Below are 17,013 nucleotides of genomic sequence, written 5' to 3'. Positions count from 1 at the left end.
AACCCCAATACTGTTCCACAACTAACTCCCCTCCCTTTGAGTCTTACACCCACAGCCTATCCACTGAGTCCTCTGAGAGAGAGGAGGCAGTTTAATTTGGGCTTAGGCATGCAGGCTCTGCCCCCTCCCAGAAACCATGAAATAACTCACGTTTAGGAGTGGGGTGGAGTGGGGTGGGGGAGAAATAGAAATGTCCAGTTACCTGGTTTGTAGCCAAGTCCATTAAGGCAGGAGGGAAAAGGCCATGGGATCCCCCCCTCCAGAGCTCCCATCGCCCCCTAGGTGTCCCTGGACCCCGAGGTGAAAACCCCTGTTCTAATCACTGCACCATATTGTAATAGAAGAAGGCAAAAAAAAAAAATGTCTAGCTCACACAGAAATTTGAAATCACTGTAAACCGCCCTGAACCGCAAGGGATTGCGGTATATAAATGTAATAATAAAATAAAATAATAAAAACCCATCCGTACAACTTTGATCTTTCTTAAAAATTGTTACCAGCATGAGAGATCATTTCATGAGGGCGACACAGAAGGTTTTATGGAAAGGGATGCTGCCTGCTGGAACCTAATCTCACCCAGATGAAAGGGGACAAGCGGAGGAAGAAGCAGAAGCCGATGAGGAAACCTCTTAACTATAAAGGAGGAGAAACACAAGAGACTGTCTGATACCTCCTCAACCTCAAAAAAGTTTTCTTTGGGTACTTGGTGTTTTTCTCTCCCCTCTGTCCAGTGACACAGATCTTGAAACAAACAGGCATGTTTACCATTTTAGAAACCTGTACACTTTGTATGGCGTAATGTTGCTTTTGTCCTTTGCAGTGGAAAAACTCTTTGCTGGCCAAGTGCGACGGAAGCAGGAATGTACTGACGCTAAAACTGCCCCCGATAAAAAGGTCATTCGGTTCTTCATTGTGGGAGAGATTTGGGTTACTTGTTGCTGGTGGTGTTTTTGTCTTATTGTAATATTGGCTCGATTTCAAGCAAAGTTCCCAATATTTGGAACGAGAAGCCACTGAGAGTCAAAGGAGCTCAGTCAACAATAGTAACAGCAACAATAAAACACCTTGTAGCAGAGGGCAGGTGGCAGGCTTAGAATGTTAGAACACAGAATATTGGATAACGCCAGTGAGAAGCTGTGAACCTGGCTGCCTATGGCTCCCCAAAGGCCTCCCTGTTTCATGCCATCTGGCTCACGCCACAGATAAAGTGCTTGCAGTAAGCAGCACATGTCCCATCAGTGTCATAAAGAAGAATCACATGCCCTAATCTTAGCATGGGAATTTAAATAAGAATCTGGAACATATTGGTGGCCTTTTACCCTACTTTTTCATATGGTCTAGATGAGCTCCATTTAATATCCATAAAGTCAAAGGGAGAGTAATGGGTAAAGAGATGCTACATTCCAGCTATGAACACAAACTTCTAGATAAATTAGTGGAAGATAGAGCTATCAATGGCTATTGGCCGTGTTATCTTGAATGTTCCCTTTGCGGGAAGACACGGTGTATACCTGCCTAGTGGAAGCTGGAACACACTAAGGAAGGAGATGGCATCCATGTCCTGTTTGCATGAGGCATCTGGGAGGCTACAAGTAGGGAGACAGTTGACATGGATCTCAGTCTGATCCAGCAAGGTAATTGTATTCTGATATATAGTTTAGGGAATATGTTGCAAATAAATCTGTTGATGCTCCCCCCCCCACACACACACACCCATCTACCTTGGAATGTGGATGACGTTGCTGTGGGGTAAGGGCACTGGAAGAGAGGGAGGGTGCCCACTGGCTGGTCAGCCAGGTGGCATGGCCGGCAGCAGGGCAGCTCCTGAGGAGCCCCAGTGCTGGGCAAGGCTTTTGCCCCGGCTGCTGGACCTCCTTGCTCCCACCCTCCCTCCCTATGCATGTTGTGGTTACATTATCTGTCCCAGCTGGCAGTTTGCAGGGGGGCGGATCCTTTGGGGGCAGAGCACCTACAAGTGGCAGGGTTCCTCCTAGTCTCGGGAGCTTCCCTATGAGGCTGCACACGTGCCCGAGCAGCAGCATCTGCCCAAGCGGGGAGAGGACTGCAGTGAGTGATGGGGTGTCTAAGAGGGATCCCAATTGAGGCTGATGCTCGGGGGCTTCTTCTAAGCAGCACCTTCCTGACAGTTCAGTAGGCCTGATGGAGAGGGGGAGCATGACAGGCTTCTCCGTTGATTTGTAATACTTAAAGGAATATCCTTAAAGTGACAACCATTGGTTATCATTAGCTTTAAAAATGTGTGACCTGTGAGGCAATTTGGGGTAAATTACTTTGACTTGCAACACAAAGCAAAGGAATGTAAAACTGTAATACTATTTAATTGGTTGGATTGTGATGTTTTTCTACTGAGCAGGTTTCTGTTATAACCTTATTGTATTTGCACTTATAGTGAGTGGCTAGTGTCAGGATTAAATAATGTGTTAAATATGCTTGGATTAGGGTTGCCAACTCTGGGTCGGGAAAGTCCTGTAGATTTGGGGGGGAAGAGTTGGGTAAGGCATGAAGAGAGACATCAGTGGAACATCTAGCCACAGTGATCCATGCAGCAGTCACCTTTAGACTGGATTTCTGCAACTCGCTCTATGCTGGCCTACCCTTATCCTTGATCTGGAAACTACAACTGGTCCAGAACACAGCAGCCAGCGTTCTCGGGGGAACACCTTGGAGGGCTCACATTCAGCCCGTGGTCTAATAGTTGCAGGAGTTACCAGTTGAATCCTGGCTTAAGTTTGAGGTCAAGCTTAAGCTTGAGGACCTTTAAGGCCATATGCAGTTTGGGCCCAGTGTACGTGAAAGACTACCTCTCTGCCTATGCCCCCCAAAAGAGCACTTTGTTCAGCCAATGCTAACCGGTTGGTGATCCCTGGCCTCAAGGAAGCACTTTTGGCCTCAACCAGAACCAGGCCCTGACAGAGCTACCACAGTTCCACAGGGCCTGCAAAATGGAGCTCTTAGAAGAAGAAGAAGAGTTGGTTCTTATATGCCGCTTTTCCCTACCCGAAGGAGGCTCAAAGCGGCTTACAGTCGCCTTCCCATTCCTCTCCCCACAACAGACACCATGTGGGGTGGGTGAGGCTGAGAGAGCCCTAATATCACTGCTCGGTCAGAACAGTTTTATCAGTGCCGTGGCGAACCTAAGGTCACCCAGCTGGTTGCATGTGGGGGAGTGCAGAATTGAACCTGGCATGCCAGATTAGAAGTCCGCACTCCTAACCACTACACCAAACTGGCTCTTACACCAGGCATTTGGTTGAGGTCCATGTCAACATCTATTGGGTTCCCAGAAGCCCCTCCCATTCATATATGCTCACTTTACAGAGTTGTGGTCGTAATGTTACTGTGAACAAATGTTGTATTGTTGCCTATGTTATGTTATGATTACTGTTGAGAATACCGCATTATTGATGCCACAGTTATTAAGATTATATTGTATTCTGTTACACAATTCATATTCTCTATAAATTGTCCTAAGCCGTAAGGTATATAAATCCCAATAAATGAATAATTAAATAATACCAAACAATCCATTCTCCAAAGCATCTGTTTCCCCAGGGGAACTGATGTCTATGGTCTGGTGGTCAATTGTAGTTCCAGGAGATCTCCAGGCTAAGGAGACCAGATATAGCGATTCTGGCGGGACCACCCTGCCTTTCCATGATTTGTGCCGGGTACCGCCACGTTTTTTAAATGTCCCGACTCCACGCACCTGGCAAGCAGGGAAGCTCGGCACAGCATTCCTGCAGGGCCGGGGCCACCTATCCGCTTTTGCTTCCGACCCTGGAGAAACGAAACTAAAAGCGGCCGTGCCACTCCCGGGGGGGGGTGCCGCCGCTGCCGCCCCCTTTCCCTCCTTCGTCCCCCAGTAGCCGGGCCAGGCACGTGGAGCCCTTGCGGAGCTTCAACCGCCGCGCCAGCTCGCTCACGGCCAGGCAGCCGCCCGTGGTGCACACTGCCCCCAGCACTTGGTTGCTCAGCACCTGGCTGCTCGACGTCGACTCCTTCATGGGCCTGGCACACAGAGAAGCTCGGTGCAGCTTTCCCGTGGGGCCACCGCCGCCCAGCCATTTTTGCTTCCGACCCTGGCTGCGGATAAATCAAAGTAAAAGCGGCCGTGCCGCCGCTGGTGGGGGGAGGGGGAGGGGGAGCTTTTCACTCCGTTGATTCTGGTCACCTTACTCCAGGCCCACCAGGAGGTTGACTACCCTAGCTTGAATCCATATGGATAGCCCTGTTAGTCATTTGCTATAATATCCATTCACCCCACAATTTTGATTAAAAAGGTATCTGCAAAATGTTTTTGCACTCTGTACAACTGAGATCTGATGCATGGCAGCTTATGCCAGAAAATATTTGCTAGTCTTTAAGGTGCCTGTGGACTTCTGTGTTATGTTTCATTGAACAAAAGCTGAGAAAGTGGACCATCGTTTACATAGCATTACAGTGATGCAAGGGAAACCCAATGGATCATTGGGATAAACATAGCTGGGGCAGTGGGAGTTCCTCTCTGTATCTCAGCCCAGCAGAAATGGAGCAAGTCTTGTTGTGATATCCGGACAGGGGTGTGGTGGAGAAAGCAACTATTCCTCCTCCTTCAGGAGTTAAAACAGAGCCAAGAGCTGGCAAGGCCATCAATCATAAAGCTTTTGTGAGCACTAATAGTGGCTTTAAAACAAAAGAAAGCTGCTTGCCAAGGAGACTTGCCCTTTATGGTGTCGCTCTTTAAAACAAGCAAAACAACTGCAGGAATTATTTGGGGATGGTGAACTTGTACTGACACTGATTAAAGCTCCTTGTCTTGGTCACAAGCATGCATCATTGCAAAGCGCTTGATTCAGCCCTCTGTGTCATTAGGAAAGAGTACAAGTTTCATTCTGCCACTGAAATCAATGAGACTTATAACTGGGTTGGATCATGCCCAAACTTGATTGGAAATTGGCACCCAGGCTTCTTTATTGACCCACCAATGGAACATCTTTGAAAACGTATTTAGTTTAAATTAATTGGTAATTAATTTACATTGAGCAATTACATTGTGGAATTTACCACCTGTGGGTATATTGGTAGCCATGAACATGTGGCTTTAAAAGACAGGTGGAGAGGTCCATTGGTGGCTATAAGAGCTGGTGACTAATAAAACCTTTAGATTCAGAGACAGGGGAAGACCTTGGCCTCTACGCTACAGCTGCCTACCTCCAGGTGGTGGTTGGAGATCTCCTAGGATTTGAACTGCTGTCCAGGCAATGGAGATCAGTTTACCTGGAGAAAATGGCCACTTTGGAAGGTGGACTCTATGGCATGGTACCCCATTGAAGTCCTTCCCCTTCCCAAACCCCACCCTCCTCAAACTCCACCCCCAAAATCTCCAGGTTTTTCTCAGTGTGGAGCTGACAACCTTACCAGTCCTGTTTATTGTCCCTTCATCACCACTGGATGCAAGAGCATGTTGGACTAGATGATCATTCACCTGATCCATCAGGGTTCTTATGTTCTTAGGTTGTCATTATGACTGTACATGCTGTTGGACTGAAGAAGTTTGGCTTATCAACTGATAAGAAAATATTCATGTTTCTTGATCAAGGTTAACATTTTACAAATATACTGCCCAAAGTGCCAGTGTTACATACCATGAGTGTTTCACTTACAAATGTCATGTTTTACATAGGGGAAAGGGCTTCAAATATGAGGAATGCAGATCTGTAAAGCCCTTGTTAAAGTGGTATTCTGTTTCATGAGTTCCTCAAGGCCTAGCTGCTACATATAAAGATAATGGCTCCAGAGAACTGTTTGGGGGAGTCATGTGAACATCATGAGATATATTGCAAAGCACTGCAGTGGATATGGAGAACAGATAAAATTAGCCCGCCACCTTTCCCCAGCAGAAATGGGGTAAATTCAGTTAACCTGCTTCGTTTTCCTCATGTTTTACATGGCAGTTATGAACTGATACTTCTTGAAGTAGTATAGAAATTTGCTAATGCAGTCTTTTACTTCTTTATTTCACAGATTTCACAAAACCACCACTAGCACCAAAACCAAAGATTTTCAGTCATCTTGCTCCCAAATTTCCTCCATCACTGTCCAAGTCTGGTATACATCACAATTCAAACTCTATGTCTAGGGGTCCAAAACCACCCATTGCACCCAAGCCAAAAATCTCCAATGACAATGATCCTGTGATTGTACAGCAATCCAGTGTTTACACCAACAATACTCTAAACAAGTGTACTAATGGGAAACTAATATGTACAACAGGACAACTCTGTGAAGGAAATCAGTGCAACACTGAGTGCTCAGAACTGGGAACTGAAGATGAGTATATTGTAATATCCGAAACTGAACTGACAGACAAAGACGATAATGACTCTGAACAACTGCAGAAACTAGAGGACAATGTCTTAAACATTCCAGGAGCACCAGCTGGTAAAGAAGAAGATAATTGCACCAATAATGAGATTCCTGATCTTGAACAAAATGAATTAGACAATGATCCTTCATATAACACAGGAACAGTGGACAAGGACTCATTGGAACCAACTGATATCCAAACTCTTGACAGCCCTGAAGATTTAAAAGAGGATCCTGGGTATGAAAATGAAGACCATGAAACTGGTTACAGTGTAACCAAAAGGCACTGTGCAGATGGGGCTGATGAAACACTCAGAGAACTGGATCTGATAAAGGACAACAATGAATATAATATGGATAATAAAATTTTGAATGGAGATGCAATTCTGAAGGACACTATATGTGAAGACATTATTTTAAGGCATTTAGAGGAGCCAACACCCACCTCAGAGGATCTGTTTCCAATTTGTGAAGATCCGGGAGAAGAAGATTCACTCCAGGATTTGGAAGATGATCAACCCAGTGTTGACACAGAAATGGGTGCCACACATAATGATGGAGATGGATCTGCCTTAGACATAGAGTTGGAGCTTGTAGACGATGTTTGTGAAAGTCCTAGAATTGCTGATGATTCTGAAGAAGTGGACACTAGACTAGGACTTAATTGCCCTGAATGCCTTACAGAAGAGGTATTGGGAGGGTCAGCTAATGAAACTGATGCTGGAAAAGAGGAGGAAATTGATCCTGATGTTGACTGTGAAGCAGGCATAGAACTGGAAGAACATATAGATGATGGCTACCAAACCACTGAGATGAAGAGTGAGGAGGAAACAACAGAGACAGTGTGTGATACAAAAGAAAACCTGGAAGAACAAAAGGATGACATGCTGGAGTCAGAACCTGTGGATGACAACTGCCAGATTATTCCCTTTGAGAAGGAATGTGGTGAGGATGCTCCTGACTCTCCTGAAGAATTGCCAGTAGAGGAGAGTGAACTGTCTAGTGACAATCAGCCCTTTGCTCTTCAGGATGATAGTGGACTGGAAAGCAAATCACTGCTGGCAGAAGAATCTAAGTTCAATTGTATTGAAAGTGATTTGGAAAAGCAAGAATCACATAGCCAAGCGAACGAGGTAGACCACAGTGATGGTGGGAAAATTGCCTTAGATGCACCCAGTGAAACAGCAGTTGAAGATACATGCTGTGGTACAGAAGAACTAAGTGAATGTCAGGATAGCAAAACTGAAACAAATGCAAGGAGTGAATATGTGAGTGATGACTCTGCAGCCATCCCTGAAGTGGTGGTTGCTTATAATAAAGATGATGATGGAGAAACAGCCAGTGACTCCCTAGACAACCCATATGTATTGGGAGATAGCCTGCCGTCAGATATTGGAAAAGAAGTGGGGGAGGCTGATGTTCAAGATGCTTTGACTGGCTTTAGGGAGGGAGGGAGTGTGGATGCTGAAAACCACTTGCTCCCTGTTGATCGGAAAAGCATTGTTACTAGAACAAGATCCCTTTCTGGAAAAGTACCTGGATATGTGCCAGAAACGGTTCCAGAAGAAACAGGCCCAGACACTGATCTTCATCCCTTGGGCACAACCCCCATGGTGCCTGAGGACTTAAGCCATGCTTTCTGTTTATTGGATGGAAAGCCTATGGAACTCAATAGGGCATTACCTGCAAAGCCAAGGCGCTTTATTTTATACCCTCGATCTTTTTCGGTAGAAGGCAAAGACATCCCAGGCTCTGTTTATAGAGAATCTGATACCTCTGTAATGGATTACAATAGAATAAACAGGACAGAAGACCTCTCTTTGTCTTGTGTAATTGCTTCATCAGGTAGCTTTTCCCAGAGAAATCACCTTCCATCCAGTGGGGTGTCCACCCCATCCTCAGTTGTTGATATACCGCCTCCTTTTGAACTAGCCTGTATTACTAAAAAGCCAATCACTAAAAGCTCACCTTCACTTTTAATAGAGAATGACTCTCCTGATAAATACTGCAAGAAAAAGAAGTCTTCTTTTAAAAAGTTCCTCACGCTGAAGTTCAAGAAGAAGACAGAGAATAAAGTTCATGTGGATGTTCATCTTTCTTCTTCAAGGTCTTCTTCAGAGTCCAGTTATCACGGACCTTCCAGAGTCATGGAACTGGACAGGAGGAGTTTGAGTAGTTCCCCTCAGCTGAAATCACGAACTGGAAAGTTGAGGGCCTCTGAGTCTCCAACTGTCCTCTTCTACAAGGATGGTAAGAGAAAAGGGACACCCAAAACCTTTAGCAGGAGTGTGTCACGTGTGGAGTCTTTTGAGGACCGTTCAAGGCCACCTTTCATGCCCCTTCCATTGACTAAGCCCAGGTCTATATCATTTCCTAATGCTGATACTTCTGACTATGAGAATATTCCAGCAATGAACTCCGATTATGAAAATATACAAATTCCTCCACGGAGGCCCACCAGGGCAGGAACTTTTACTGAATTTTTTGAAGACCCTAGCAGGGCTTTATCTGCTGCGAATGAGAATGACGGCTATGTGGATATGAGCAGTTTTACAGCTTTTGAGAACAACAAACAGCAGCCTACCAACCAGGAGACAGAAAGGTATTGTAACGCATATTTATGTAAGGCCAGTTAGCCTTGACTGGAGAAGCTAGACTTCCTGTGCACTGGGAACTGCGGGCATACCCTCACGGTTAATCTTCCCTTTTCAAACAATGCCTTCTATAAATACAAGATTATTACAAAGTTATATATGTATACATTTTCAAAATATATTGGAGACTTGGGTATTCCTTGATCTAAATGCTTACCAATACATTAGCGGCAATAGGTTATCACTTATGGGAAGCTCAGGAAAATCAAAGTTAATTTTTAGAAACCGCTTCACGACCACAGTGGTTGACCGAGTCTTTTTTATCAACCTTATTCTGGGCAATGCTCCTGCAGTCTTTTCTGATCAGAAGGCATCATTGGGGGGAAATGTGACTCTCTCATGCGTGTCCCATTGCAATGAACGGAGGCTGCAGGGCAACAACTGCCACACTGCATTCTAGTCTTCTAGCTTTTGTACGGTTGCTCTTGTCTGTTCCTCTAGGCATCATTGTCAGTTTGGGTTCCTAAAAGTAAAAGGATTAATCTATGGACTTGGCTCAAAGTCAACTGACAGGAACTACATAGGGTTTATTATTGTTACTAAAACCTACAGAAATCAATGTCTGAAAGTGATGCTGAATGAATTGCAACAGGGTTTGAAACTTTGTGCACTGGGACATCAATTAGGCTATTTTCCGTCACTGTTATTCCATTGGCTTCCTTGTGCTTTGGCATTCATCTTAATGATCCTTTAATGACAAGTTTATAACTGGGAGAAGACACTGGTAAACGTTAAAGCTATTTGTCTGTCTCAATTTGACTCAAGGTCAAAAAACAAGAAAGGAGAAAAATTAAGTTTTTTTGGAGGAAGTGCGGGTTCATATAATAGTATCAGCTGGACCAAAGGGAACAATAGATTACTTATGCAATAAAAATGAGAGACACAAAGGATGAACTAGGTGTTTTGCTGTTCACTGTTTGGTGTATGATGGTCATAGTTCCAGACCATAGAATATTACTATGCTTCAGTATTTAGAATTGCTAATAAGGTAGCAGATAAGAGTTTAACCAAAAAAGGTCAGGCATGTTGTGATGGCCTCTGGTTACCCATTACAATGAAACCTTGAAGCCTGCAGTATAGGTGTGATGTCTTTGGGCCACAAATGTCGTTAAATATTTTTTTAAGCCATCTTAGATTCCTTGTGTGGTCACTGCTTCATCTGATTTTTTACTTGTCTTAAAAGAGAGATAAAGGGGAGCAGCAAAGGTTGTCAGCTCCAGATTAGGAAATACCTGGAGATTTTGGGGGTGTAGCCTGAGAAGGGTGGGGTTTAGGGAAAAGGGATATAAGGCCACGGAATCCAACTTCCAAAGCAGCCATTTTCTCCAGATGAACTGATCTCTGTTGCCTGGAGATTAGTTGTAATAGCAGATCTCCAGCTGCCATCTGGAGATTGGGAAGCCCAAAGGAAGTATACATGTATAGGCAGAGGTGGATGATGAAGAGGATTCCCCCCCCGCCCCCATTTTAAGGTTTTAGGTTTAATTCTAACTGTGTGTTAGTACAATATTTGTATACATATCCTCTTTCTGTACTTGACTTCATTATGCACTTGTTTTGATATCCACTCTGCAGTATAGTGACCAGATTTCAGCATTGGTAAAGTGGGACAACCATTGACTGGGGGGGGGTTCTTGATTAAAAATTTGGTTTATATGGAGCAACAAAAGGTTTCATAGAATGCATAGAATGCAAAAATAGTATTGTAATATATATTTTTTTTCATTTCAACATAAGTATATTTTGCCAGGTGCCCCCAGATGTCCCTCCAAATTGGGACAATCTGGTCACCTTACTCTGCAACGTTGTTCAGATTTAGATATATCTGTTCCACTATATATTTCCGGTAAGGCCTTGGAGGAGGAGTGTGTCTCATGGCTTAAGTGCCATTCAACACGCAACACCCACTCAAGGCAGCTATCCTGCCCCAGAGTCCCACCTCCTCCAACTGGCTTGCCTTTCTGTACAGTGGCTAGCCAATCTTCTGCCCCCCACCACTGTCTACCGCTCCTCCTTCCACTTCCCTCTGAAGCTGCAGATCCCTGCTGCATGAGAGCTGCCCCTGCTGGTGAGTTCACTAACAGCTGCCTGCAGCCTTTCCAGGTCCTGGGGGGGGGGGAGAGGCCGTCCACAGAGTTCTTCCACCCCCCACCCCCAATCTAGTGCCCGTTGTATTCCTGAATGAAATGGTCTTGGCCCCTAGTAGATTTAGAAACCTCTGAAGCTCAAGATTTCTGCTTTCAAAAAGATATTCCAATCAATCAGAAAAAAAGGTTCACTTTTTCATTTTTTTTCTTCAGAAAAAAATGCCAATATATACATCTGCATGTGGGATAGCATGACCTATAATTTTTAATTAGATTCAATCAAATTTATAGAGAAAGATCCCAATAATGGGAGCAGGCTAGATATAATATTTTCTTATAATTACTGATGTGGGAGTTAGCTGCCAGAATATTGTCCCCTGAAGGGCAGTTGCTACTGTTCCCCAAAATTTAGCCATGTAGTATTAATAATTAAAATATAATTTGATAATATAAAATTAGAAATGCCATTAGCATTGTACATCCTGTGAAAAGTAGTTAGTCATGTCATGTGGAGAAGGCCTTTGGGTCCCCAAAAGCCTATAAACACTGGTATGGAATGGCCTAGGAACATAAAAGAGATACATAGCTTTCAGTTTTTGATTTTATGGTATGTTTCTGGCCTTTATATTGTCCTACTAAAAGGCCAATAATTATGACTGGAGGGGGGGGGAGATGGGACTCTCATCACACTTTACAACAATATCTGTGTCAGTGAGGTGCATGTCAGTGCCAGAAAATTTGCCCTAACAAAAACATAAATTCAAGGGCAATAAAGTACCACTCCCCCTCTCCCACAGGGGGTCTTGCCCTTGGGTCCTTTCCTGCAATCCCCGCCTTCCTGTCTATCCACTAGCATTTAGAGAATCTTGCTGGACCCTGAAGCTCACCAGCTCCCCCCCCCCCCCTTACCAGCTTCAAGGTTCAAGACGGTTGCCAGGAATAGGGATGCTGGCCCTCGCAGGGGCCAGGTGAGGCCCCACTTTGGCATCGCCCCCTGCTTTAGGGGTTTTAAATACCACAGAGCCACAATTTTGGGCTCTGTCGACTGCCATTGCATGCACTGTCTCCCCCCCCCCCCCCGACACTTGTAGAGTTGCAGACTGCCATTGAACACACCCACTCCCTCCCAAAACTAATAGAGTTGGCATTTGCAGCTACCAGCTGCAAGTTTCTGGTGTGTGTGCATGGGCAGCAAAGAGACAGCATGGTGTAGTGGTTAAGACTGATGGCCTCTAATATGGAGAACTTGTTTTGATTACTCAGTCCTGTACATGCAGTTAGCTGGGTGACCTTGGGCTAGTCACAGTTCTCAGGGCTCTCTCAGCCCCACCTACCTCACAGGATGTTTGTTCTGGGGAGAGAAAAGGAAGGTGATTGGATGTAGGGATGGGTGATTCAGCCTGAAAATACTGAAATCAATGCTGATTTGAGTACTTTGTGGGCTTAGGATGAATCAAAAATCAAATCAGTTTAAACCAGCCAAACCTTAAACCTGATCCAGAATTCAACTGGGAGCCAGTGCTGTTGCCTGAGAACAGACTTAACATAGGGTCAGGATCCAGGACAGGCTGGCACAGAGTGAGTTACAGTAGTTCAGCCTGGAGGTGACCATCATGTGGATCACTGTGGTTAGGTGTTCGGGGACAGGTAGGGCACTAGTAGCATAGCTTGGTAAAGGTGGTAAAACACCAGCTGCACTTCTCTAGTGACCTGAGCTTCCATAGAGAGGGAGGTATCGAAGGTGACACCCAAGTTCCTAGCAGATTGTGCAGATATGACATTAGCACATTATTATTTATTTATATGGTTACAGACCAGGATATAAACATTAGCACATTGTAGTGATGCTCTAGAGGTCTACTACTAGATGCTCTAGAGTAGCGGTCCCCAACCTTCTTGTAGTTGGGGACCGCCTCCGAGGGTGGGAGAGAGTCGGCGGCCCGGTTGCCAAAGCTGCATGTAAACACGCACGCGCAGTTGCCGCGCATGCGTGTTTTCGCCACTAGGTGGTGCTAATGCGCATGCGCAGAGCTGCCGCACGTGTGCGTTTTCACCAGGAGGGGGCACAAACACGCATGTGCGGCAGCTCTGCGCGTGCGCGTTTGCGTCGCTGGCATGCCAGCGGCCGCGCCTGCCTCTTTTCCCCCCTCTCACTGCGGGGGGGAGGCAGGTGCGGTCGCTGGCAGCCCAGTACTATGGCCTTCACGGCCCAGTACCGGGCTGCAGACCGGGGGTTGAGGACCCCTGCTCTAGAGGTCTACTACTAGAGGTCTACTACAACATCCATTGTAGTATTTCAGCCCAAAATGACATTGTGGTGCCACAAGATACCCTCCCCATCTCCCCCGACCCACGCTGCTGATCTGAGTAGTGGCAAGGACCAGGAAGGATCAGTAGGAGCCCTTCTGCTGGAAGTGGGTAAATGACATCCTTAGGACCTTCCACCATGGGAAATATACCCATGCAGAAACAGTACTGGTTTGTGACTCTCGTCATTAGTTACCATTTTTGTGTTTTTGTAACTTGTTGGTGAGATTATCTCCCTACACCTATTCCCTGTTCTTCTCAGTTTTAGAACCTGGACTGCCAAGCCCCCTGTCAGTGCTAGGAATCTTCTGCACCCTGTTCCCATTGCTGGCTGCTGGTCTTGTGTAAAGTGACCAGAATTAAGGGAACCTAAGGCAGGACGCACTGCCACTGGGCACCCCTCCCCCTCCCCCATGACTGGGCTCAAGAAGGGCGGCAGTGCAGTGGCGGTTGCAGGCCCCTGTCCCCTCCCCAACTGATCTCAAGAAGGGCAGCAGCGGCAGCAGCCCGGGAAGAGCCCAGCAGACGGTCTTTGTTGCTGCTGATTCATCTTTAAAGAGAGGAGGCAGGAACGTGCGCAGGAGAAGGCTGCCTGAGCAGGCGGCAGCAGAGCCAGCCAGGAAGTAAGCCGTGATTTCTTCGGGTAGTAAAAAGTTCCCTGCAATGGCGGGAATGGCAGCGCCGCAGAAGCCCTGCCCCATAGCCCGGGTGCCTGCGTGGGGGCCTCCTGAGCCCGGCCTGCCTGCTGGGCTGCCATGCGGCGCGCGGCCAAAACCCCCCAATTTGGTGAACAGCCCCCCCCAAAAAAAATTAGGAGATTGCTGTGGGACTTTTGGACAACGCCACAGGACACAGGGCAAATGCCCCAAAGGCGGGACTGTCCTTCCACAGGCGGGAGATCTGGTCACCTTAGTCTTGTGGTAGAGAATTTAAAAACAACGACAACCCTATGATGCTGACTGGTGTCAGGTCACTTCCATCAAAAAACCCAGAAGTGAACTAAGGTAGCAATAGGAACTACCAACTTATGTTACTTCCTTAAAAAAAAAAAGCCAGAAGTGATGTGACACCACAGCCAGCAATGTGCCCATCCACAGCTCTCCTTAGTTCCTGAGCAAATGGATCTTGTAGTGGAAGAAGAAATGAGCTATGCTGTACACTATCTAGCACAGTGGTCCCCAACCTTTTTATCACCGGGGACCACTCAACGCCGGGGACCACTTACCGGGGACCACTCAACGCCTTTTACTGAGGCCCGGTAGGGGGGGTAGTTTACTCCTCTCCTCTCAACCACTGCCCTAACGCTCTCTGATCGCTATGGTAATGTTTAAACATCCCTTCAAAATAAGATACAGACACGCCACAACAATGAAGTGTATTGTAAAGGGCTGGGGGGGGGGGAGAAGGTGTCCTTCGGGGCCCACCTCCAATTAGTCCAAGGACCACATGTGATCCGCGGCCCACAGGTTGGGGATCGCTAATTTAGCACATATGGAACTCCTTCATAGCATATAAGCCAGTGTGATTTGCTCTCCAGTCAGTTTTAAATGACAGCGTTGAAAACTTCAGAAACACAGCAGAATCTCCTTGGAACAGTTGAATATGGAAAGAGAGAATGAGCAAACATGCAGAAGCCATATATTCCTTTTTGTAGCTTTTTACTGATAAGAATATAATAGGCAAGATTACAGTGAATACACTTTTTGTTAACTCCTTTCCATGGGGTGATCCTTCCTATCTTTCTTTCCAGTTCCTCTTCATTTTCTCCCGAGTGTCGTGGGGAGTGCAGACTATCAGAATTCTTTAGGGAATGACCTGCCTACACAAACAAGAGAATAATCTCCTGTGTGTGTCTGTATATAATATATATATATATAGCTTTAAGTGAGCCTGCACAAATGAACTTCTGTTTCCTCTCAAAGGCTGTATGGGTGGAGCGTCACTGTGTCCTTATCTTTGGTTGTTAAAGTTGTAGACTCTGAGTGTATATTACAGTTTAGAAAATATTCTCTCTCTGCAGGTGTTTTCCATCCCAATGCTGGCAACCCTGCCATCCAGCTTCTGAAAAATGTCGGACTTGGCTGTCTTGTGGACAGGTGCACAGTCACCCTGTTCACGGTGGCTACCCTTTTTTCTCAGTATCCACTGGTGACTAATCTCAACTGGTAGACCAGTCCTTCCAACTCATTTGTCATGAGAAGACACACACTGCTGCATCCTCCTTAGTGGGAGTTGAGTGGAAGGGCAAAGTCTATGTGGCTGTTTGAGGCAGGAATCACTTGCCTCTCTTCTGGAGACAATCTAAATGTTTTAGCTGGGGCCACTGTCTTTCTTCCTGGAGTTCAAATGACAGCCCTGAATTTATTAAAAGAGACCTGGTATAGCCATTAAAATAATGGACTATGATCTGAGAGATACAGGACTGTATTTCCTCTCCACTATGGAAGCTCACTGGACGATGTTGGGCCAGTTGTTATTTCTCAGCCTAATCTGCCTGACAAAGTTGTGAGGATAACATGGAGAGGAGGACACTGATCGTACAAGCCAATTTGGGTCCATGTTGGTGTAAGATGACCAGATTTTAACATTGGTAAAGTGGGACACCATTGACCGGGGGGGTTCTTGATTAAAAATTTGGTCTATACGGAGCAAGAAAAAGTTTCATATAATGCAAAAATAGTATGTTATAATTTCAACATAAGTATAATTTGCCAGGTACCCCCAGATGTCCCTCCAAAAGTGGGACAATGTGGTCACCTTAATGTTGGGGAGCAAAGCAGGATGTAAATATTGTAATATGTAAATAAATAAATCTTAATATTTAAGTATCTCAAGGAGAAGACTATCTCAAAAGAGGATATAGACAGCTTTCTGTTCCTTGTGGATATGGATAATTTCTCAATATATGAAAGTATGCAGTGTGCTGCATATCTGAAATCAACATACTGGGAATGGCAGAATAATTTTTGTGTAAAAGAGAAATGTTAGGTGGGTTTAACAAGATGAAAATTGCTCACTTAGAGTTTTCAAACAGCCACTCTTTTATGGCTCCTATTGTACAGTTGTCAGCACAATCAGACATCAACAGAAGCTAATTGGTCCCTGAGTTGTAAACAAATGATAAACTCAGGATTTTCTTTCCTTCAAACATTCCAATGGCACCTTGAAAGACTTGCTGAACTATATTCTCACTTCTTCAAATGAAATGAGTGGGCATTCACTGGACAGAACTTTTAAGTAGCAGGTATCAGAATAAACATTCAAGGAGGGCCAAAGAACCAGGAAATGTATAAGATGTATCAGAGTGAAGCATAATTGCATAATATTGAACTCTAATCAGGAATGATTCAGAGACTTTCACTTGTGAGTCCACCCATTCAACTGTTACAGATCTTAAGCAGCTTGACTTGTGAATGATTTCTGTATTTTTCTTGATTAATTTGACTTTTACATAACTAAGAAGTGTGTATGCACATCAAAACGTATACCCACAATTAAAACTTTGTTGGTCATAAAGGTGCTGCTGGACTCAAATTTTGTTTTGTTGCTTTAGACCAGGGGTAGTCAACCAGGGGTAGTCAACCCCTCAAGAAGAGCCT

General features: G+C 45.3%; 1 protein-coding gene across 3 annotated transcripts in view; it reads left to right on the top strand.

Annotated features, from left to right (window-relative positions):
• The window catches only part of FGD5 (FYVE, RhoGEF and PH domain containing 5), a 199,498-nt gene that overhangs the window by 14,624 nt on the left and 167,861 nt on the right, over positions 1–17,013 (top strand). For all 3 annotated transcript variants that reach the window (XM_077325309.1, XM_077325310.1, XM_077325308.1), the window contains exon 2: positions 6,025–8,968. In XM_077325309.1, the coding sequence (XP_077181424.1) occupies positions 6,132–8,968 (2,837 nt within the window). In that variant the 5' untranslated portion in view covers positions 6,025–6,131. The remainder of the gene's footprint in view (positions 1–6,024; positions 8,969–17,013) is intronic.

The sequence above is a fragment of the Paroedura picta genome, chromosome 3, assembly GCF_049243985.1.
Source record: "Paroedura picta isolate Pp20150507F chromosome 3, Ppicta_v3.0, whole genome shotgun sequence".
In the NCBI taxonomy this organism is placed as follows: Eukaryota; Metazoa; Chordata; class Lepidosauria; order Squamata; family Gekkonidae; genus Paroedura; species Paroedura picta.
The sequence above is the reverse complement of the archived record's forward strand: the minus strand, read 5'-3'. Positions and strand labels throughout refer to the sequence as shown.